This window comes from Motacilla alba, chromosome 15 (genome assembly GCF_015832195.1).
Source record: "Motacilla alba alba isolate MOTALB_02 chromosome 15, Motacilla_alba_V1.0_pri, whole genome shotgun sequence".
NCBI lineage: Eukaryota > Metazoa > Chordata > Aves > Passeriformes > Motacillidae > Motacilla > Motacilla alba.
In genome coordinates, this window is record NC_052030.1 from 10,533,662 (window position 1) to 10,557,856 (window position 24,195).

General features: G+C 45.8%; 1 protein-coding gene across 1 annotated transcript; it reads left to right on the forward strand.

Annotated features, from left to right (window-relative positions):
- The first annotated feature begins 6,738 nt into the window (after positions 1 to 6,738).
- PPP1CC (protein phosphatase 1 catalytic subunit gamma) lies at positions 6,739 to 22,071 on the forward strand. Its single transcript, XM_038152634.1, has 7 exons — positions 6,739 to 7,162; positions 16,123 to 16,254; positions 17,278 to 17,508; positions 18,595 to 18,699; positions 19,636 to 19,859; positions 20,270 to 20,404; positions 20,821 to 22,071. The coding sequence occupies exons 1-7, from the start codon at positions 7,108 to 7,110 to the stop codon at positions 20,908 to 20,910; spliced, it is 972 nt and encodes a 323-aa protein (XP_038008562.1). The 5' UTR covers positions 6,739 to 7,107; the 3' UTR covers positions 20,911 to 22,071.
- The last annotated feature ends 2,124 nt before the right edge of the window (positions 22,072 to 24,195 follow it).

Genomic DNA, 24,195 nt, shown 5'->3' on the forward strand with positions numbered 1-24,195 from the left:
CTGTGACAGTTATCATCAAACAATATCGGGCAGGCACAAATTTCATAAACTACTTTCTTTCTAAAATTCTGCCTCATGGTCTCAAAATCCACTTCTCCTCTTCAAGCACAACAGGAAGGGACCTGTCCCTGCATCACCTTGCATGTGTAGGATCAATGAGAGTGTTGGGATTGTTGGCCTGATCCTTGTAGGGAATGCAGAGGGTCACACGGGGTCTCTCTTCCCTCCTTGGATGGGAATTCAGAAACGAGACATCATGGCACATTTGAAGCCTAAATGCATCCTGGAATCATCAAAGCTGTTCTGCCTGTGGGGTGATCACTTCCTCTAATCTCAATTTTGCTTTCTAAATGGAAGGAGTGGATTGATGTCTACAGCCATTCACTCTGAGACAGAAGTTTAACCTCAGCCATCCGTGTCTGGCTGGCTGACCCGGAGCCAATGCAATGCTGAGATCCCACCCAACCCCAGTCCTGCCCTGGGCTGAATCTCACCCACAAATACACTGGGGATTCTTCCTGCAAACACAGAATCTGCTTCTAAACTGCAAAAAAATCACAAGAAGCAAAACATGGAGATAAAGAACAGGAAAATGGAGTTGCAGCAGAGCAGAGACTGGAACAAAAGGGGCAAGTTTCCAAGGCTCCCTTTTCCCCCAGATTAATGCTCCCGACTCTCCTGCCTCACCTGCTGCCTCACAGCTACGTGTGCAGGAAGCATTGACGTAAAAAAATCTGATTTATTGCCTAAACCCCACCATTGTGCTCTCTGTCATTTGCAGCACTTGGATTTATCACCACATCCAGACCAAAACACTCGTGATTCATCAGCAGAGGCACCAGGCTGGAGAGCAGCGTGGGAGAGAACCTGGCTTCTTCGCTTTGGATCTGCCTCTGCTGCGGCCCTGGGATGGGACTGCAGCTCCCAGGGTTGTGTTTGCTGTGAAGCAGCACCCAAAGCACCCTGGGTGCCATGAAGAGCCTTGTCCTCCTTTCCCTTGGGTCCAGACCAAGTTTTCCCTCTCTGCTGCTGGGCTAAGCCCCAATGTCCACGGCGTTCCAGGTGTTTGCTTGGATGAAGCTGCCCATGGCGTGGAGGAAAGACCCTCCCAGGAGAAAGAGGAGAAAGAGGAGAAAGAGGAGAAAGAGGGTTTCCTCAAGTGGCTTAAGGCATCCTCTGGATGCAGGTGCAGGTTTTTGAGCCAAGAACACAGCTCAGCTCAACTTGGGCTGGGGATTTCAGTGAGTTTAATCCATTTTATACACGCTCCCTCAATTGGCTAATTACTGCTAATTACACAGGCTTGAGCTCTGGTCACGCTCTCTTGGAGACCTGGGAGAAGCTGCTCCTATGTGCCCAGGAGAGCTGGCATGGGACCACATCTGCTGCCACAAGACAGCTGTGACCAAGGCAGCACTGATGGGATGGTCTGGACACCAGGACATGAGTGATGCCAGGGGCAGAGGACGGGTTCCAAGGGATGCCAGGGCAGAGATGTCCCAGCAGCTCACAGTGGTGTGCCCAAAATGCACAGACCAACCAGAAGGGAATCCAGGGATCAAAGGTGATTCCAGCTGCAGATCCCTCTGAATCCTTTCACACCAATTTTGGCGCAGTGTTACGTAAGAGCAGCCCAGCTCCTGAAAATCTGCCAGGCTGGTGAGCGGAGAGCAGCAAGGAGGAGGTGAGAATAGAAACAAATAAATAAGAATACGTGGCAGCTACCTCCACAATGGACCACGTTTCCAAATGCTGCAAATGAGCAGAAGTCCCAGGTGTCCAAGAGCTGCCAATGGGACTGTCTAGAGTTTCAGGAGTGTAAGGGAAAACAAAATCTGGATCAGCAAAGCTGCTGCCCTCTAGACACTTGTTACCTGTCCCTGGGAAGGCTTTGGTGCACCAGCCTTCAGGCACCTGCATGTGGGATTTGCCACATATTTCACCTGCATTTCCGTAGGAAAAGGCATGAATGAATGAATTAGGGATCTCTGGGGTGCATGGAAAGCTTCTTTCTTGCTCCTGCATCTCATGTTCAGTGGTGTGTCTCCCACTGGCAGAGGCACAGCAGCTGTTTGACCAATAGCAAATCATCAGACCTTCATCCTATTTCCCAATCCCTTGACAGCCCTCCTGATGCTGCTTTTTCATGGGTTTTAATTAGAGAAGCAGCTCAGCCATGAAGCTGGGCTGAGATCAGAGGCCGCGTCCCAGGCTGCAAACGTGCATCTCTGGCCATCGCAATGAGGAACATCCACGATGCGCCGCCTTCGAGCCACGTGAGGCTGCAGCTGCACAGAAATGTCCCACTTTGAGCAGCAAAGTGGGAGTTTGAGTGGCTTCTCCTTGTTTTGCAAGGTCTGCTCACATCCGTCTGTGCCACCACATCCAGGTGAGCCGTGCTGAGAGTTGCTGACTCTGCAAAGGGAAAGCTGTGCTCACCCCACCACAAACCAGCTGGAAAAGGGGCAAAAAGACCTTTGCTGGGTGTTCAGCACTGGCTGGTGCCTGTGTTTTTCCCTTTCCCCTCAGAGAACAGCTCAGCTGAGCCCTGTGGAAGCCCACAAGAGCTTTCCAGCTGGTTATGCAACTGCCTTTGGCGGAGCAAAGGGATTCCTGAGGAAGAGGGGAAGACGGGGCTCCACTCGGTGCCAAAGCGGCGTCAACTGATCCGCCACGGCTGCTCTGCACTTAAAGTAGGACAAAGCCTCCTCTGGAGCTGTTTCTCCTCTTTCTCCAAGCAGACAATGGCCATGCTGGCCCAAGGATGCTCAGCCACGGACAGGACACATCAAAATGGCTCTTGAGCCTCATCTCGGAGCTTTAAAGTCAGATTCATCTGAGAAATTCATCAAGAGTGTGGAATATGCTGAGCTTTCCTAATCCAAAGAGCTGGAGCAGGAAAAATCCAATAGTGGTCACTGCTATATTAGGAAAAAAGGGACTTATGATGTTTTTACATGAGAAGGATTTTATTGGTAGTATTTTTGTGAGTATGAACCTTCCAAAACTCACCAACAGAATATTTTGTCATTTGAAAGTACCTCTCACCAGAAGTCCATGAAGTACATCAACTTTTAATAAATTAATTTTTTAAAACCCACTAGGAGGGGAGGAATGGCAAGTCATATTTCTCCCATGTCAAAATTACCTGTCTCAAAATTTTCTGAGCTGAATTTTTTTACCTTTGGTATCAAAAATGTGATTTTAAGCTTGAGATGGACTTGCCATTGGTGTTGACAGCTGTTGGGGGGAGGTTTTGGATGAAGAGCAGTTGTTAGGACTGGGAAACCATCAGCTTGGTGGAAATCAAGGCCTGGCCCTGGTGTGCAGGGTACACCCGTGAGAAGAGTGTAAGGAAATCTCCAGCAGGAATCCTGCTGCTGCCTGGCTGGGAATGAGGTCTCATTCAGTTTCTGCACAAGGTTTGAGTCTTTGGAGAGCCCCAAGGGAAGCTGGAAGCTCAGGGGCAGCCGCCAGCCCCGAGTTCCTCACCAGGTTCCTCACAGGAATGCGCAGGATCCACAAGTTTTGTTGCTGGAGGGAGATCGTGGCACTGTGTGTTTTGTAAATAAAACATGACACTAAGAAAACTCCTGCCTGTGCGTCAGCAGCTCCCTTTGGAGCAGGACACAGACCCTTCCATCTCCAGATCAGCCTCACAGCTTGTTCCAGCTGCTTCTCTTTTGTCTGACAAATCAGCGCCACCCACCCCCAAAACCCTGCTGAAAGTTGGGGGTTAGCAAAATATTTCAGGCATGAAAAGCAAGAGGTGTGCATGAGGCTTTATCTCAATTGTAACACCAGGCAAGCTGGGTGCAAACAGTAGGAGTTATGAAAACATTGGAATCCTGGCTGTGGAGCAAGTTAGGAAAAATAACACCTGACCCACAAGTCACCCATTCTTGTTTTGGCAGTGTTTGGAGAGTCCGTGTAGATCTTAGTTTGAAATGTACACAAACACACTGAATTTCATGGGCTTAGCAAATATGTAATCTAAAAGTGTGGGTGCCTCACATTTCTCAGGATCCACCTACAAACAGGGATAAATCAGGGAATATTTAATAATTTTTTGCACATATATGTTTGAGCACATGGTGTAAATATGGATTATATTGTACTCACAGTATATGCATGTGCATGCATATATATTTATATATATGTACAGAAAAATATCGAAATCTTATTTTTCTTCTATATGTAGGTGGGTATTTTATATATATATATTATATGTATAATTTATATATTCTTAAAGTTAACCAGATTATGAGAAACAATACAATAATAAAGCAACATTTGCAAAGGAGAGTGAGGACAAATCACTGGGGAAAGGTGTTTTACACAGAGGCTTCCAAGGAATGAGACCAAAGTGGTGATTTGTGGAATTTCAAGGGTGGAAAGGAGGAAAAGACCCAGAGGTCTCAAAGCTGTGAGCTGTGAGTAATTTGTGCTGAACAAATAGTTTATCACCATGTATTTAGCTAGTAGGAAAGTCGGAAAAGAATCGTAGATAACTTGAAAGAAGGGGTGGAGTTGTTGGTATATGAAGTGTGAGATTCAAAATTATGGAATGTTTCAAGCCCATGTGCAGAATTTAAGGAGAAAGGGATTTCCCTGACTGTTCCCTCTCTGGAAATAAATCTGCTCCTCCTCTAGAAATAAATTTGTTGTGGGCAAATTTATTTACCAGAGAACAAAACAGTTTCACATTTTTTCTAATGCCTTGGTTGGGTCCCTTTTCTAATCAGGGTGTGGGGCGAGGCTGGTTATTTCCTGCAGAGAAAAGCTACCTTATTAAAAAGATAATTTTGTGGTGGTATTTTAATGTAACTGTGGCTCTCCACAGAGTTTACTGATAAGGAAGAGTCCTTTTTTTTTTTTTTTTTTTAATGAGAATGAGAAAGACCCTGTGCAAAAATCCAGCCCCTCTGAACAGGACACCAAGAGTTGGCGGCTGCTGTTGAGATTTGGAGTTGGAACAAGGCGAGTTGGTTATAAAGGTGATGACGAGGCCTTTACAGATTCACCTTTATCTGTCATTTCTCTTCTTTCCTCCCGGCTACACCTCTTTTTACAAGAATTATCAGTGCTCTGGACCTTGCCTGATATGGTTCAGCAAGTGAGACAGATTCTTTGCCCTGACCTTGTTTTGAAGGGCTGGTTCTGTCCTTTCAGAAGTACGGCGTTTCCAGGTGAATTCCCAAGTACATCTCCTGGGTTGCACCTGGGTTGCTGAGCTCTTCCCTTCCATCCCATTTTCCAGAGAGTTAACAGGAGTGAAAAGGACTCAACACCCCCTAAAGGTGCTCAGACCCCCAAAGGACTTGCCCCTGGAGAGGAGGTAACAGCTGAAGGGTGAGATGAGATGAAGATATTTCCAGAAATGAAAACAAGGCCAGGAAGGTTCCTCTGGAAACACAGGACCAATTTTCCTTGTTAAATAATTCAGCTAAGTCCAAGAGAACAACTCACCCTGCAGAATTAGGAAGGATTTGAAAGAGAAAGAAAGCTTTCGGTGCAAGAGCCGGAGGGGGCTGTTCCCCGAGAAGGTGCAGCACAAAAAATCTGCAAAGGCTGTCACGTTGAAGTAAATCTGAAGTAACTCCATTGTTTTCCATGGGGTTACTTCGGGTTTACACCAGCGTGACTAAGATTAGCATATCAGCTTGGGCGCGCTCCATAAGATAAGTGTTCACTCGGGGAAGTGGAGCGTTGACGCTGCTCTTGCCAGGGGCTGGAGCCTGTCTCAGGTAGACTCTGCATCCTCTTATCTCCTTCCTCCCGCAGACCTGAGGTGTGCTGAGCCTGCAAGTCCTTTGCTTTATCACCCGCACGAATCCGAACTCTGCTCCGGCCGCAGCACGGCAATGAGCTGCCATGGATATTGTATAACTGCTGGCAGGAGAATCCGACAGGATAGTGGGAGCAATCCAGCCAGGGAAGGGAGGGGAGGAGGAAAGAGCTCCACACAGCCAGCCCTGCAAATTAAAGTAGGAGTAAATAAAGCAATTAAACAATATTCAACTCGAGGTACAGACTGAAGGGTGGGAAAGGCTCGCGCAGCCCGTCTCCTGGGCAAACACCATCCAGTTTATGAGCACAACCCCGTTGAAGCGCTTGTAGCCGAGCTGTAGCTACATATAGAATAAAATAATAGAAGTGTGAAATAAACAGCGAGATGCTTTTGAACGATGGGGTTAAATCCTTCATCTGCAAGGACTTGAAAGTGCTGTATGTTTGCTTCTTGAAGGATTTGCAGGTGCAGAGCCACGTGTCTTAAAGTGCTCTGGAGCTGAGGAGCTGCTCAGGACACTTTGCCTTAACCCGTGAGGCAACAGTGGCTCAGTGTGAGGTGAAGGACATGAGGGCTGTGCTCCCCCAGCCCTAAAGTGTCCCCAAAATCCCACCTGACGCCACCATCTCCCTCACATGTGGGTGTGAGGGGCCATGACCGCAGTGGGGAGGATGACCTGAGGGAGATGGTGACCCCTTCCTCTCCCTGCAGACCCCAGTCTGCAGGAACGCTACAAAGCACAGACCTTTCTCCTCAGAGAGGGTGATTAGACATTGGAACGGGCTGCACAGGGACGTGGTGGAGTCCCTGTCCCCCAAAGGAACAACTGAGCCTGGCACTTAGTGCCACGGTCTAGGTGACACAGCGGTGCTCGGTTATAGGCTGGGCTCGACGATCTCGGAGTCTTTTCCAACCTAAAGGATTCTGGGATTCTGTGACCGCCACCACTAGTTCCGCCGCTCTGCGACTGTCGCGACACCGGGAGGCGGCACCGCCGCACTACTTCCCGTCCCGGGAGCGGCGGGATCCCGCAAGCGGAGCCGCATCACCCCTCCCGCTCTTCCCGCCCGGCCTATAAAGGGTTTCCGACGGGCCGCGTCGCGTTCGTAGTATCCGTGCGCCAGGCGAGCCCGCTGAGGGGACGGCGGCCATTTTGTTCAGTGCTGGCTCTGTGCTGAGGGGGCGGGGGGGCAGAGCGAGCGAGGGAAGGCGCAGAGCAGGAAAGGGCGAAAACGAGACAGAACGAGGAGCGGAGTCGGGCCGGCCAAGCCGCGAGCGGAGCGGCGGGGAGGGCTCCGCCCGGCCGCTGAGAGGCGATGGCGGATATAGACAAGCTCAACATCGACAGCATCATCCAACGGCTGCTGGAGGGTGAGGGTCGGGGACAGCGCGGTTGGGGGAGGGCGGCGGGGCCGATGCGCCCGGGGAGGGCTGAGGGGGCACTAAAATGGAGGGGCGAGAGGCGCTTTGTCTGCCTGGGGTCGCCGCCGCCCTCTCCCCGCCTGGCTCGGCCCCGCAGCCCCAACTTTGCCCTCAGCCCGTGTGTGTTTCCGAGGTTTCTGCCTTTTGATCCCCCGGTGCCATGCTGGGAGCAGCCGGCTGCCTCTTCTCCTCCTCTGCAGTTCTGAGGGATGCTTAACCTCGTCCTGTGTTCAAATGAGGGGATGCTTAATTTAGTAGTATTTTATAGGAATGCTCTTAAAAAGCCTGGGGTGTTCTCTTGCCTTTCACGCATACACATGGGATCAGTGCATGGCTGGGTACTCGCGGGGCTCTGGACATGAGACTCAGCGTGTTTAAAGAGTGTTGAGGCGGCTTTTCAGCAAGTCGGGAGTAGACTGCCGTGGGTTTCGCTGTATGCTGGGTTTAGCTTTGATTAGCTGCTTGCATCAAAGCTGCCACCGGATTTTTGGCTCTTAATTCGTAACATATGGTGGGTTTTTAGGTGTGAATAGAGGGTTGGGGTTTGGTGTTTCAGACAGTCTGAGAAAGGGCTTATTGTCTGCTATTGTTGGTGCTTTGGGGTGAAAAGAGTTGCCTGGGACTTTGTAAATCAAAGGAAAACCTGGAAGTTGCAGGGGGTGTCTCCAGCATCATCAGGGATCAGCACTGGGCTGGGATCGCCTGATTTTAGGGCAAAAGACTGAGAAGTTGCCAGTGACAAATTCTCTTCCAGGCATCAAGGAAAGCAGAATTATTCAGAGAAGGAAGCTATCCTGATCCAGCCTCACTTCATGTGTGTCAGGGCAAGCATCTCATCTGGACTTACTCTTGAAAAGCTTGGTCAGGGATTTAACTTTTTTCTATTTGGCACAAAGTCAGCCGAGAAAAATGATGAAGAAATGTTTCTTCTTACACACTTTCCTTCTTACAGGATTTTGCTTGTGTAATGCTTGGATAGCAAAAGGTCAGGCAGAGGAACAGAAATTCTGCTCTAGAAAATTGGAGCTAAAAAAATCCTGTAGATAAATTATGAGATTATTGAATAAGTAAAAGTAAATGGGGTTTTTCCTCTGATCCGGTTTGGGTTTTGCCTGTTACCAATTTAAACCGCCCTGGTTTCAATTATTTAAAGACTTCCCTTCATAAAGTTAGACCAGGATTTTCCTGAAAATCCAGTAATACAACTTGTAAATGTCAGGTCTCGTGTGTCGTATGTTTGGTGACATATTAATACATGCTCACTTGAATTGCACTCATTAGTTACAGTTCTTACTGATTTCCCTTAGTGTAACTAATGCAGTATTTTCAAAGTGTGAAGTTTCATTTTTAAAAGCGTGGATTCGACCTTTCCTAGAAAGAAATGCAAGTGATTTCTCTGTTTAAAGTTTCAAAAAGTAGGAAGATGTACCATGTCAATGTGTTCTGCTCTTGCTCGGTTTATATCAACGTTAGATGCTTGGAGCAGATAAGAGTTCATAAATCAGGCTTCAGAAGGTTTCCTGACATCTTTTAGGAGGTGCTTCATGCAATTACAGACGTTACCTGGGGTTGCATCAGCTGCCAGAACTGAAATTAATTTTTTTTTTCCTTTATTAATACTGCAGCTGGGATTTTGGATTCTTTGAGGCAACAATTGTCTTTCAATATTTAAAACAATTACTGGTGTTAGTCACCTATGCTAGTGCTTTATTTGTTGATTATTAAACATCTGTTCTGAATGTCTTTGCCAGACAGAGAGTAACGACTGACCTTTGTGAGTGTCATTTTTATACTTTTTTTCCCCTAAAACATTGCTGCATTTCAGCACACGCCGCATTTTAGATTTGGACCAAACAAATTGCTGTTTCTCAGTGCAGTTCTGGTAGAACAAGTGCATAATGGTAGTTACACAAAGTGTGGTGTGCCCGTCAGCTCTGTGTCAATTCCCCTTCGGACAAGGCTGCACACAGACTGAAATCATACTCGGGCATGAAAACGCTGCAAAATCTGCTTTAATAATCAGCTCACAAACTGAATTGCCCAAATCCTTGTGCAAGCTGTAATTTTAGAGCAATTTGATATTTCATTATAGCTCTCTTTAAACTTTAAATACTTACACGTTTTTCTAGCAGTTAACTTGAGGTGATTTTGCTACTAAAATTTAAAGAGCATGAGCAGGGGGCTTGGCCCTTTCTAAAGGCAGCAAGCCCCAGTGCTAAGGAGATTGCTGATGGAATGTTGGAAATCAGAGAGCAGGTACAGTTAGGTATTTGTTTTATCATGTGCCTTAGCATTGCCCTGTTGGAAGAAGCAGTGAATTGAGTCTAATGGTTGAGGTAAAGTGAAGGGTGAATAATAAATTATTCTTGCTTTTGTCCTTAATACAGGGTATTAATAATGTATTTGTGAGGGATTTTAGTTGCTTTCTATCCTGACTCCTCTGCTCAACTGACTTTATTCCTACTTTTCCCCCAAATAGTGATGTTCTCCCACCCACGTTAGGCTATTTAGGTGAAGTTATTAGCTTGTTCTTTAAAAGGCCTGGAAATACATACTTCAGCTTCTCATTCTAAGGTAAATATTTGAAGAGTCTTCCGTGCTCCAATTGTTTATAGTACAAAACCATTTGGCATTGAAATGTCACAAAAAACCATTTTGCAGTAGCATTGTTCTCAACCTTGGAAAGCCGTTCAGGGAAAACATTGAAAATACTGACTTTTTTTTTTTTGCTGGAATTGAATTGCTATTTTCTCCCTTCTTTACTGATGAGGGTTGTGTCCCACTAGGAGCAATTTCCTGAGTACAGCTTGTCTGCCTTTGTGACTTTAGGTAACTGTAATATCCAAAAGAATAAGACTTGCAAAGTATAGGAAGTAACAGTATCCTGCACTGAGCACTGAAATGTTTTTAAGTATCCTTGGATAAAGGCTCAAATAGTGATGGAACTAATTCACCTTCCTGAGGAGTGAAAGGGGTCAAACATAAGAGCAGATTTTGCCCCTTCTAGCAGGGGGTACTGAAAGCAGCAACTGCAGCTGCGTGTGCTGAGACAAAAATGCCAGGAGACAAGAAGGTACTAAAAAACCCCTTGTAAGATAAAAAATCAATGGCACCTGTATGGTCTTGGGAAGGGTTCCAGGAAATGGCAGAATTCCTGCTTGCCTCAGTAAAGAATGAGTGACAAATGCCGAGACTCCCTGAGTGTGAGCGTGGCTTCCTTTCTGTGTCATGTCAGATGGGCTTCCTAGAACTCGAGCCCCTTATCCATTTCCTTCATCTCGTGTGCTGGCAGCTTTTGCAGATAAGTAGGGTCTGGTTTGGAGCTCACGGTCACCTAGTTAGAAAACAGGATTGAAGTGTGTTAGTCTTACCATGGCAACAATAAATAATGGGTAAAACAACAGTTTCAGCACACCTAAGTGACCCAAGTTGAAATGTGCTTCTGCAGATCTCTCCTGTGCTGCATCCTCTGCGGGCACTTCGAGGGAAAATTGAATCATGAATGGAGGCTACTTTGGGAAAGCCACGCGAGGCCACAGTGTGGTAGCCATTCTGAAAACTGAAATCCTGGCTAGTGCACTAAAATCTGCAAAAAGACTCTTGAATCCTTAAACATTTCTGTTTATACACCCACAGATTTCTATTCCCAGTGAAGCCTGTTGTAGAGATGTCAAGAGATATTCTCTCTTAATTTGCTTTAAATGGGGAAAGATTATCATCTACTTATTAAAAATAGTTGAGCTAAAGAGCGCAGATAAGATTTTGCTCACCACAGAGAAGATTTTTTTCTCACAAATACAGTCCTATAATTTTTTTTCACCTTTCTGCTAAGTACAGCATTAATTGGGTCTGCGGGGTTGCTTGCCCTTTAGCTTCATGTACTGGGGTAAGAGTGATTCTCAGAGATGTTAATCTGAAATTACATTTACTCATGGATGAGTTGGGATGCTGCGATGAAGTTTCTCATGGACAAGCAACACTTTTTGACCTCAAACCATATCATTTTCCCTAGTTTGTGTAGCTTGATGTTAATTGTTTCCTGCTGTGCTGCAGCAGTTTCCAAGAGTAGGAAGCAGAAACTCTTAATTCCAAAGACCAGCGTTACATTCTTATCAATGCCATGGATTCAAATAAGTGTGTGGAATTCTGTGCCTGTTGGCCAGTCAGAGAAGTGGAGGAATTTGTCCCCTCTGTGAGCAGTGTGAGTGCCTGTTGCTCCTCACCTGTCTGAGGGGTGGAAATACGTTACGAGATGAAAAACTTGTAGTCGTGCAGAACCTTCCATTTGATAACGCTGCTGTGAACTTTTGACATACTAGAAAGCAGATGAGAACTTTTCAGAGCCTTGTGCACCGAGGAGATGCTTTTCCATTTCACTTTTGAATTTGAAGAGATCTGATCAAAGCTGGTAGTGCCTGCAGTGAAGTAAAACCTTTTTTTACATCAACCACTTTCAAGTTATTTATTCCCTTTGTGCCTGTGGTGCAAAACTGACTGTGAAACTGTCATTGGGAACTGCTAAAAACTAGATTAAAACCAACCTGCAGTATTTTTGGAAATGTCACTATGATTGCAGACATCTTAACGTAAAATATGGTGAAACTGAGAGACTTGTTTAATAAGCCAGAAAAATGAACTGACCTGTAGATAGACTATTTTTCTTAAAACATTTTCTGTAGGAGAACTTGATTCTCACACTTCAGTCGACAGTATCTCAGCTGCTTCTTGTAATGCAATACTGAATGGAAATGAGATGTTTGGATCACTGCAATTTCTGGCATTTTTGAACTTCCTGCTATTTTTGACTGCTTCTCTAAGTATCTGTGCCTTTCATATTAACCTTGACTGACGTAAAGGACTGTGTGGCACCAAAGCAAGGGCTAGGAAATGCTGAGGGTGGGTTGGCATGTGGGAGTCTGTTGTACTCTGCATGCGAATGGTCTCAGACTGTTGTACATTCTGGATCCCCCAGCTCCTGACCCATTTATCCCTCGCAGGGAAATGCAGAATAAATTCTCAATGTCAGGCAGCGTGCTGACTCCTGGCAGCTGCAGCTACACTTTGTACTTGCTGTTTGCTTGCTCCGGAATGACTGGGTGCCTCAAGTTCTTGCTTTTCTTCCTGTTCCTTCCTTCCCCCCTCTGCTGGGCACCTGTCATACTGCTCTGTTTATAACACACTCATTTTAGAGGTTTGTTTCCATCAGTTTCTCCCTGTCTTGGAAGTCAAGGATATTTTAGTAGTGGAGCCTGTGTTCAGAGCACCTCTGCAAAGATCACCCGGGCTGCAGGGAAGGATTTTCTTCTGTAGTTGTTTCCATCCAGTGGAGAGCTTATTTTTTCACAACTTCTCATGTTTGTACAGTAAGAAAGATTTGAGCTGTTAGAAGAGTGCCCAGACTGGACACTGAAATTCAGGCTCTAGAGAAATCACTTCTAAGAACAGGAGCATCTCTGCATAAAGAGGGAGGGAATATTTTGCTGTCTGGAAATGCTGCAGCAGTGTGTTCAGGCACAAATAAAATACCACTTGAAATGGACTGAATTTTTTCCCCAAGTGATTAATCTTTAGCTTGTTCCACTGTCAGCTCCAGGATGTCATTTCTGAGAGGTTGTTTTTTATGCATTGAAAGGGCAAATGTGCCTGTACAGTACTATTGAGCTGCTCTTTTGACTTCATGACCAAGCTGTCAATTAGTATTATACTGTCTGATCTCCACAAGCTGACTTGTTTTGGTCCAAAGCAGAGAAACAAACTGTAAACACAACATATTTTTCGTAGTGTTCTATTTTTGTCTTTCTTAGAAGGACTAAGTGACTTGAAGACCCAGAGAAACCTTTTAAAAAGTCATTAAGACTGAATATCCTGCATTTCTGTGCCAGCTCTTTCATTGTGTCTGAGAAAATCCTTGTACTAAAAATACGGATTCCTCAAACCAAGATGCGCTTCTGCATTTTTGATTCTCCTGAAGCCAAACCCACTTTTGTTTTCCCAGCTTTTCAGGACGTACAGGTTAATGTCTCAAGAAATTGAACACGCTTGTCTCCTCCGTGCAGGTTCCATGTTGGACAAAGCAGTGAAAATGTTTCTGGCAGGCAGAGCTGAACCAAATTTTCTTGTTCTTTCATCCATGGCATCTGTCCTAGGGAGCTCGGGAAGGGCAGCAAAGCATCACTTTATTTTGTCAAGGTTTTCTACAGGCAGGTGACTAAAACTCTGTGAGGATTATAGCAGTTCAATAAAAATGTATTGGAAAAACCTAGAAAACCTGTGTCTGAAACAGTGTTCAGATCTTCATTTAATCTTGAGCAGAAATGAGTGCACATGCTTTATTCATGAGCTTTAGTGACTCAGTGCATTGCATAGTCTTTATAATATTTTGTACTTTTTAATTTATGGATGTGAAGTACAGGGTTTGGTTTTAGCAATTTCTAAGAAGACCAAATCATGGCAAATTAGATTTTTGTCTTCACAGAAAACTAAATACAAATATTTTGTATTATCTCAACAACAACAACAAAAAAAGGTGAATTGTAAAATCTGTGATGAGTGACCATCAATTTTATATTTACAATTCATCCAGTTTATCACTTAATTCTAAAAATTTCTGTTGTTTATTGTTTCTGGAGATTTGGCATTTTCAGTAACTTGCTTGTTGCTCAGAAGTCTTTGGAAAATTACTGTATGGATGAAACAATTGCTGCATGGATGAAAAGCCTCGTTTGTGATGAACTGCTGTGACAAAGATTTAACTTCCATTTACATGCTTCATTACTTCTGAGATTTTAATGAAAGACATGAAGTGCAGTGGTAATTCCAGCGCTGGCACGTAATGTCAGCGGTGAGCGATAACACGTGGGCAGCGAGGAGCAGAGCAGCAGGTACAGCCTGAAAGAGAGACTGCTAAAGGCATGGCTTTTGACCTGCAGTAACGTCCCTGGGAGCATTCGTGTTAACCTGAGCCACAGTTTCATTTTGGAGGTTGTTTGGGGAAAGCTGGTGGGGTTTAGGGCACTGCCAGTGGTGCTCCAGGGCTGGCAGTGCCACCCTGCCAGGGTCTGGCAGTTGGTGTGTGGGGAAGGGGCTCCGTGGCAGGGGAAGGGGCTCCATGGCAGGGAAGGGACGCTGTGGCTGGGAAGGGGCGCCGTGGCAGGGAAGGATTGCCATGGCAGGGAAGGGACGCTGTGGCTGGGAAGGGGCACTGTGGCAGGGCAGGATTGCCGTGGCAGCAGCACCGCGAGTGCTGGCAGAGCTCTCATCCAATGTCACGGATTTCACGGCTGTTACACAGCCATTATTTTATTCATGGTCTAGGTAAGGTGCATGCTCGCTGAGCAGTGTTTTCTGTGCTTGATCAGAGGCCTGTGGAAAAGTCAGGAGCTTCTGTGCTAGTGGGAAATTGGAACACAACTGTTTTTTGTTCTTGCTGTTCCTAAAACTTGCCTCGAGCACCCCCAGCCTTTCCCGCTGCAGTTCTCACTTGGCTCCACGCAGCGCAGCGATGGCCGAGGTTTGACTCATCTGGAGCTTTCGGATTTCTCACTCGGAGGTGAAACAGTAGCAAAGCAATTAAACTGAAGTGGTAGCTAGCTACTAAGTTATTCAGGACCTCGGGAAGATAATGCTGCGTAAGTTCATGTGTTTGGAAGGATTCAGGCTTGTTGCTAGTTTTTCTGCAGTTAAACACCTGCAGAAGACTTTTTTGGATAAGGGCATAGATTCTTCAGTCTCAGTGCCATAGAGTTGCTCACAGTAAGTCACCTAACCTGGCAGCCTTAGCAGTGGGGGATTTTGTTTCTGGAGGTGTTGGCAGAGTGTTTCCAGCTCTCCGAGACTCAGCTTCTTGGTAGTTTGGCTTTGCTGAGGCTGAACCAATGGGTTACATTGTAGAAGCCGACTGCTGCTCTTACTCCTTTTTTTTTCTTTTCTTCAGCCTTATCACTATTATATATTGTCACTGGTTTTGACAACAAATGAAAATATAGGCTTCACCAGTAGTGGCATACTCATAATTTTTTTAAATCCAGTCTTAACCCTGATAAATGCTGTTTTGTGCAATTTGGGCTGTAGTTACAGTGCTGCTGCTGTAGAAATGCCCTTTGTATTTGTGGGCAACAGAAATACGAGTGTGGAGCTTGTTCAGGTCAGGCTGATGTCCTTGTCCAGAGCAGGAAGGAAAGCTTTAATGGATGTTGAAGGAACCGATGTTGTGAATTGTTGCAGTGGGGGAGATTGGAGCAGTGATGGAAGGGTGTGAAGGATGGGAGCTGGGAGGAGGAAATGCTTTGGGGCTGAGAGATTGAGCAGGGTAAAAGACAAGCCAGTAGAATACCAAAGGCAGGGATGATGGCAGCTGCTTTGTCATCATGATCCAAGCTGTTTCCTTACTTTCCAGTCGTGTGTGTGTTTTTCTTCCCTGTTTTCCAGCTGCAGTGTAGAACAGGGCAGTGCAAGATTTACTGATGCTGTGGGGTTGTTTAGGTTGGGTGAGGTGATTTGCTGATTTAGGGAACTTGCACATTTGTTGGTGATTGAGTGGTAGACACGCTTTGCTCAAGTTCAGACAGCTTCCAGAGAACAAGCACATAACTGCTTCACTAAAAAATTACATGTAAATAGTCACATTGTCCAAGATGGGGTTTATAGCTAAATGGAACTAAACTGATGCTATTTAAAATGTGACATCTTTAACTGGGGAAGTGTTGAGCCATGAATTCTGTTAAATGAAAGTAACACACGACTGGAACAGAGCGCACTCCCCTTTCCCTGGCACTGCCATTTCACCCCAGCACACCAATCCTACCCTGGTACCTTCTCATTCAGTGCTGCTCTGGCATTTAGTCAGACTCTTAAAATAACACCAGGGATGTTGCTGGTTTTGATAACTGACTTCTGACTCCTCCTGACAGTGCGAGGATCAAAACCAGGCAAAAATGTCCAACTTCAAGAGAATGAAATTAGAGGATTGTGCTTGAAATCCAGAGAAATCTTCCTGAGTCAGCCTATTCTACTAGAACTTGAAGCTCCACTGAAAATCTGTGGTGAGTACTTGAGTTTTGGTTTGATCTTGGGGGAGGTGTCAGGTAAATGCAGACCGTAAGCAGAGAACAAGTGCCAGATGTTACTTTCACTTACTAACAGTGAAACGAATAAATAATTGTAGCAAAAGGCAAAATAAAACCCTGCAGGGTACGTAGGGCAGAGGAGTGGAGAGGGGGTAACATGTGGGAATTGTATTTGGGACCAAAATAATCCAAACCCAAAAAGCAACTGCTCCAGTTTCACCAGGCTGGGGGAGAGATTCACACAAAGTTTTTGAAAGAAGTTTTCAAATAAGTGATGTTTGGCCCAGTTGTGACTGAACAAGGGGAAACAGTGAGGAAGCCCAGCATTTAATGTGCTGCCGTGCAAAGCTGAGCAGTGGTTTGACAGCATTTGGAAATCCTGTTGGAAACTGAGATTTTTGTACTGTTTCTTGGAGTAGCTTTCTGGTTTGGTCTCACCGTGCTGCATACAGCCGTGCTCATTTTGCACACATGTACATGTCTGCTTATGCTAAAAGAATGAGGAATGTCAACATAAAAGCCTCAATGCAATTTTGAAAGCTTCCAGCAAATAGTTTTTTTATCCAACTCTAAAACAGAGGACTTACTTCTATTTGAAGCAGCTCATTCCATATTTATAATATTGGTAGTGTAAAATCATGATTTAGTGTTCTGCTTGTCAGAAACAAGCCCATGATTTAAACCAAAGGCAGAAATACCAATTTAATTTTTGATGCAGTTTCCCTGCTAGAATTTGAATTACTGGGTGTTACCAGAAAACACAGTTGGTTTCTTGGAATCTTGATTTTGTTTTACACACTGAAATATTTTTGTGTAGCTACCATTGCATAGATGTCAAAATGATAATTTTATCTACATTAACTGCCATTTTAAGTGTGTTATGGGGCAGTATCTAACTGCAAGCTTTTTTCTTTCTGAAGCATCTTTGATTTGTTCTTTCTCTCAATCAAAGAATGTAGTGAAGGGTCACTTGAGTGTCGTGTCTGAATCTCCTTGCAGGTGACATCCATGGACAATACTATGACTTGCTCCGACTCTTTGAATACGGGGGTTTTCCACCAGAGAGCAACTACCTGTTCCTTGGTGATTATGTTGACAGAGGAAAACAATCATTAGAAACAATTTGTCTTCTGTTGGCCTACAAAATTAAATACCCAGAGAATTTTTTCCTCCTCCGAGGGAACCATGAATGTGCCAGCATCAATAGAATTTATGGGTTTTATGATGAATGTAAGTACCAGGTTGTGTGCCTCTGTGGGGGACAGCAGGGTGGCAGTGTTAGATGGCTCCTTCCTAACTTGAAATGCCCTGGGCCTGTTTTGGAGAGGGGAGGCTGTCCTTCCCCTGGCCCTCTTGGGGTCTGAGCCTCACACTACAAAGCAGCAACCGAGTGGGTAATTTTATTGGTTGGCTGCTGTGTTAACTAACAATTCTCACTGGTAAAACTCATGAGGGCATCTAATGAGAGATGGGAGAATTTAATTTGATGTGCGTTACAGAGGTTCAGCTCTGTTTCATTCATCTGATGGTGATATATACAGATTGTGTGATGGGGGCTGTATGTAGACCTTACCCAAACACAAGTAATTCTGCTGTGAAGTAGGAGCCAAAGTTCCTGTTTCAAAGGATGGGATTTAATCCAGATAATGTAGAGCTGATATTAAATTAATTGTGCACTGAAGCATGTTGGAACTTGTGTGGTGGGACACACTTGGCTTGCAGATGATGACAAGATGTGCGCTCCATGTCTTGTTCTCCTCCTGTGAGGAAACAAAGATGTGTGGTATTTCAGAGTTGTCTCCTCAGAGATTAATCACAGGCTTAGTCATATATCACAAATATGTTCAGGGTTCGTATCTGGGAGAGTCCCTTTGAAATTCATAAAACTGTGGCAGTTTTGGTTTTCAGTCCTGTTTCGTTTTTCAGTCCTGTTTATTTGCCGAAAGTGAGTTTATGTGGTAAAGCAGAATTTTAAAGAAAATCTGCTTTTCAAGAATTGCTGTCTTCCCCTGAAAAAAATGGCGAATGGGAAGATTTTCTGCAATAGATCAAATTCTCCAAGAGATAATTTGCCAAAGCAGAGTTGGACTGGAGAGCCTGATTGCCAACTGTTGAACAGGCTTACGATGTCCTTGAAGCTGTGCCACACTGAGAAACCTTTGTCTTTAAACAAATAAATCAGAAAATATCAATTGCGTATAGGCCCTAATGCTGACTTTTTGCAAGTCTGAGTATCATTCAAGCATCTATGTTAGGTTGGTTGTGTTTGTGTTAGAAAAGCACATTGACTGGGTTTTTCTCCCCAATCTCTTCTAGGTAAGAGAAGATACAATATTAAGCTGTGGAAAACCTTCACAGACTGTTTTAACTGTTTACCAATTGCAGCTATTGTGGATGAGAAAATATTCTGCTGTCACGGGGGTGAGTAGCAGTTCCTTAGGTGATGTTTGAGGAACTGGAAAACTCAGCCGTGGCAGTTTCATGTTTACATTGCTGAAGCTTCAAAACTTAGGGAGTTTTCTCTGCCTTGGCTCATGTATGAGGAAGGGTTGGGCTCAGTGAGCATCAGTTTAGTGAATCATGGAGCTGGTTCAGACACGATCTGCTCTTCCTTTTCCACCAAAGGCACCTTTAATACCCTCTCCTTTGGAGTAGAGAGTCTTTGTAGGGGTTTTTTAGACTTAGATGACCAGGAGTTTGATGTCTGTCCCAAAAACATCTGTTTTCACAGAACCAGAGTGGTTTGGGTTGGAAGGCACCCTTGGGGATCAGTCCGTAGAATTCCCCCACCATGGCAGGGACTGTCACTTGATCAGGTTGCTCCAAGCCCTGATGGGTTTAATTTGTAGAAATTGATTTATGCCACATGATGCAGCTTTTTCTGGTCATAAAATACAGATTGCACCTCAAATGTTTTATCACTTGAGAGTCATTACAGTTGCCCAGGGACTCACATCAGTGAAAAATGGCATGAGATTGGTTTGATACTTTATTTCATCTCACTGATCATCGCAGTGAGCATTCCCTGTGATTCCTGCTGTTCATGCCTCTTTTATTTAACAGCTCTTTTATCAGACACTTGCAAAATACTAGTGAGATTATTGTAATCCTGTAAAATGTGGAAATGGCCTTGCTTTATCTTGCTTGCAGTAAATCTCCTAGAAAGTGACTTCTGTACCAAACACTTTAGAGCAAATGCTGGATTTAAAAAACGTCAGTGAATGTCGCCAGTGAGCTACGTAAAATGGCAGTGGTGAATCACTTTGAATCCAAGTTATTTTTGTCCTGGATGAATGTCAGTGCTGCAGAGCAAAGCTGGACTAAGCTGGGGCCTGCCTGTGTCTTCCCTGTGAACAGGTTTGTCACCAGACCTGCAGTCCATGGAGCAGATCAGACGAATCATGCGCCCCACGGATGTCCCGGACCAAGGCCTCCTGTGTGATCTCCTGTGGTCTGACCCTGACAAGGATGTCTTGGGCTGGGGTGAAAATGACAGAGGAGTGTCCTTCACTTTTGGTGCTGAAGTGGTTGCTAAGTTTCTCCATAAACATGATTTGGATCTCATATGTAGAGCTCATCAGGTATTTTCATTTTGTACATTAAAGCGGAGAATAATTTAGGTTTGGGGGTCCTGAGGTGGTCACCTGGTCCAGGCCAGGTCAGGTCAGGCCTGTTTCAGCCCAAGGTGCTGAGGGTCTTGTCCAGCCAAGCTGTAAATATGTGTGAGGTTCTCTGAATGTGTCCCAGTATTTAACAGCCCTTGTAATTTAACATTTTCATATAAACTCTGATTCTCTTGAGCAAGGGTTTTCTCCATGTTAATGGATCTGTTGCTGAGCTTGTTCTTGTGATGCTCCTGTTGTGTGTAAAATTTTGAAACTCGTGCTCATTAAGCATAGCCAGGTTTTCAGCTGCTGCCTCTGGAAAAGTTGCTTTGCACCTTGTCAGGAGGAAGCTGCCCAGAATAACACCTCTGCTTTTGTCTCTAAAGGTGGTTGAAGATGGATATGAGTTTTTTGCAAAAAGACAATTGGTAACTCTGTTTTCTGCCCCAAATTACTGTGGAGAATTTGATAATGCGGGTGCCATGATGAGCGTGGATGAAACACTAATGTGCTCTTTCCAGGTACAGTATCTGAAGGTTTTCCCTTCTCTTTAGGGAGGTCACACATTAAATTTGTGCTATTTTGAATCCATGTTTTACTGTTAAATAACAGTAAGACTTGTTTCAAATAGATCTTTGCAGCTGTCACATGTAGGCAGGGCAGTGTTTGCACTCCCATCTTCAAAAAGGTGCTGGTGGGAGCTGTTTTATCCTGGAATCAAATCACCCGGGCAAAGCAGTTGGCTGTCAGCTGCTCCCACTGCTGTGGGCTCTGGGGCAGCTGGTCCCAAGGCCCGGCCTAGCTCAGAGCAGGAAACACACTGATTTCCTGGCACACTGAGACTTGTCCAGAGCCAGGTAGTGCCTGTACCAGTGAATTACTGTTGGACTGGGAGACAGCTAAAACTTTTTGCTGAATGACCCCTCTGTCTTTTCAGATCTTGAAACCTGCAGAGAAGAAGAAGCCCAATTCCAGCAGACCCGTAACACCTCCCAGGGGTATGATCACAAAACAAGCCAAGAAATAGTCACTTTGGCACTGCCTTGTTGGGACTTGTATCATAGTCTGTAACCTCCATTTTTAAACCTATCATGTGTGCTGTTCAGCTTGCTCAAAATAGATAATGTGTTTGTGGTTTTCCTTTCCATTTGATGAATGGCATTTGCTGGTTGTAACAGCGAATGAAAGACTTTGCTCCCTCCCAGGAAAAGAGTTTGAAAGCCCCCCTGTGTCGGTGTTCCAGCTGCACACTCCACAGCATCTCCCCCCCAGCCGGGTAACCGCGGGGCTGGCGGGACCCATCCATGAATAGTGTAAATCTTGTTCTTTAGCATCTGAAGAGGGCACTCGTGTGCTGTGAGAGTAGAGATTGTTCCTGTCAGCGATTACATACTGTTTATACAAACCACTGTGAACTTTTTTTATGTTCAATTTTGTTTTAAAGGGATTGCTTTTCTTTTAATGTCTTGTCATGTACACGTTAGTTTTATTGCTGTCGACATTAGGAATAACCTTCAACCTTGCCAGCACCACTGGTAGGATGTATATTTAATTCAGACACGCGTTCCTCTCCGTATACTTCAAATGACAAAGCCATTATTTTAAGTGTTTGTGTCTCCTTCCTGAAGCCAAAGTTCGCTTAGAAACCCGTTTGTACACAACCCCCCTGCCGAGTTGGCCGGGCTTCCCATCCACGCCTTCCTCTCGGAGAGAAAAGGAAGTGCTGGCTGGAAATAGCAAACAGAAAGGCTTGTCCGTGCTCGAAGTGAACACGTTTTTGTACAGTTTCCGTGTGTTCGGTCGAGCAGATCCCAGTGCTGAGACAGCAGTCCCGGGGCAGTGACACAAATGGCTCTGGGAGTGATGGAAATGGCTCTGGATCTGCTGGAAGGGGTTTGTGCATTTCAGCATAAAGACTTTGTTCTACAAAGAAACCTAGAAACTCGCTTGATAAGCCAACCAGAGGTGTTGATCTTGATCACCGGTTTATATAAATCTCTCACAGAATCTTGTTTTTTAAAAACTGTTGATCTTTTTTGAACAGATGACAGTGTACAATATCATGTAGTGAAAATCACTTATTAAATGAAGAAATTGTTAAATCTTCTCCGTGTCGGTTTATCACAACGTATACACTACTGCTCTCCAAGGGCCTGACGTAGAGAAATAAATTGTTCTGGAAACCCACGGATTCTTGGTTTGGATTTGTCTGAGCTGCAGAAGGTGATTTTGAACGGCAGTGTTGGGTTTAACTCTGGAGCCTCGGGCAGAGGTCCCTCCCGGCCGAGGGGTGCAGCTCCTGGAGCACCACAGGTGGGACCACTGGCCCTGAGCTGGTGTTGGCCACAGCCCTGCTCGGGGCTGGGCAGCAGCACACGGGCGTGGGAGGACAAGCTCAGCTCGGCTCCTGTTCATTGTTCTGTGCACTGAGGGGCTGGCCTTGAGTGCAGGTGCTGCTCTGAGAGGGCTGGAGCTGAGACCAGACGCATTTCCTCTGGTGTTTAATTAGAGAGCTAAATTTCTGGTGCAATGGGGAACGTGAGTCCATTCTATCAGTGCTGGCCGTTGGGGCAGGCGGCTCTGTGGGGATGGCTGAGGTGTGTGCCACCTGCAGGCACTCAGCTCTTGGTCTCCACAGGACAAGCCTGGGCTCCTTCACTGCCGCGTGGAAATGCCGTGGGGTGTTCAGCACTCAGAGGAGGCAGCCGGTTCCTGCCTGTCCCTGCTCTGGGACAGCTGTGGCGCTGCTGCATCTGCTGAGGAACACAAGTTTGTCACTGGAATGCCCAGCTCTGTCCTCGTGTCCCACTGAATTCCCCTCTGCCTCCGCAGTGAGTGGGACTTGCTTGCCACAAATGTTTTTTCTGGGCAGTCTGCAGCCATTGACTTTATTTTTTCAATGTATTTCTCTGAATCCAAGAGCCATTTTCCTACTCTGAAGACATTTTTCCCTTCCCTCTACAGCTGATTAATCAAAAACCTCTAACTACCTCTGCTGAGCTTGCTAGATCAGATGTCACAGATTACCTGGTAAGGCTCTCTCACAAACTTTCACCCTTTGACTCCCATTTGTGGTTTCCTTTACAGCTCTATAATTTTTCTCCCTCCTTGTCCAACACCCTGCCTGTGTGTTATTGCTGTTGTGGGTGACAGCACACGTGGAACCAGTTGGGATGTGCCTGCCCTGGCAGGGACACTGTCACCCCTCCTCGCTGGCCGTGCCACACCTTTGTCCTCTGTGGCTTGTTTTTTTCTCTGCCCAAACACAGTTTCAGTGACACAGGTGCCTATTCTGGGCTGGGTTCTCTGCCTGGCTGCATTCCCTGAGGTTGGGTCATTCCTCAGGATCCCTGGGGTGGAGGGGGGTGGCTCCTGTCGAAGGGAAGGGAAGGGGCTGCTCCTGCTGTGAGTTGTAACCAACAGCTCAGGCACATTTTTATGTCCATTTGTTGGGGTTGGGTTGGGTTGTTTCGATCAGTGGAGGAAGATAAAAGGAGTAGATGCTGATTGCTGATTGTTTTCCCATAATGATACTTGTAGGAATAACTAGCTGACACATGGAAGGGCCAGAGCAGCCGTGATCCTCCCAAGGCCTGTGTCCCCACAGCCCAGCACCGATTCCCACTGGCCCAGAGCTCTATGGATGCTGCAAAGAATGGATTGGGTGGGGAGGGGCGCTGGGCTGTGCCAGAGCTCTCCACAACAGGTAGCAGGAAATTGTGGTAAATCCAAATTCTCTTTAATCCCTGTTGTGTGCCCTGGAAAGCATGGTGAGATCTGAGGCACTCTCATGTTGGGTGCCCTTCAGGCTCTGGGGTGTTTCTCTGGTTTCTCCAAGGTGAAGTCTGTCCTCGCCATCCAGCTGTGGAAAGGCTGGTTTTCCACACGGGTCATTTTTGCCTGTTCCTGGTTTGCTCTGGATGTGTCAGGGCTGTTGTTGTGTTCAGCTCCGAGTCAGGCTGACTTCAACAACACCGCATCAGTTTTCCTTGGAACACCAGGACCTGGGCCCCAGCAGAGCTCAGGCCACAGGGGAACACGGGGATTTTATGCACACACCCCTCGTGGTGGGGGTTTTCTCCCTAAACCCCACAGTCCTCACCCAAAAGGGGCTGGCTCTGATGAGCTCTCAGGTCCAGCTCTTCCCCCATTACCTGATTGCTGTTTACTGGACTCAACTGAAACCAAAATACCCAAATTAACTGGAAAGCCCCAGGCTAAGCCTCCCTGCCCTGGGTCCAGGGCTGTGCCTTTGCTGTCCCATTCCAGAGCTGTGTAAGTTGCTGTTTTGGGGTGATGGTTGAGGGATGGG

What these genes read in the sequence shown, in the direction of transcription:
- PPP1CC (XM_038152634.1), top strand. Translation starts at nt 7,108, where the DNA reads ATGGCGGATATAGACAAGCTCAACATCGACAGCATCATCCAACGGCTG. An exon ending in CATCCAACGGCTGCTGGAGG is followed by an intron (nt 7,163 to 16,122) that starts GTGAGGGTCGGG and finishes TCCTCCTGACAG; the next exon opens with TGCGAGGATCAAAACCAGGC. An exon ending in TTATGGGTTTTATGATGAAT is followed by an intron (nt 17,509 to 18,594) that starts GTAAGTACCAGG and finishes AATCTCTTCTAG; the next exon opens with GTAAGAGAAGATACAATATT.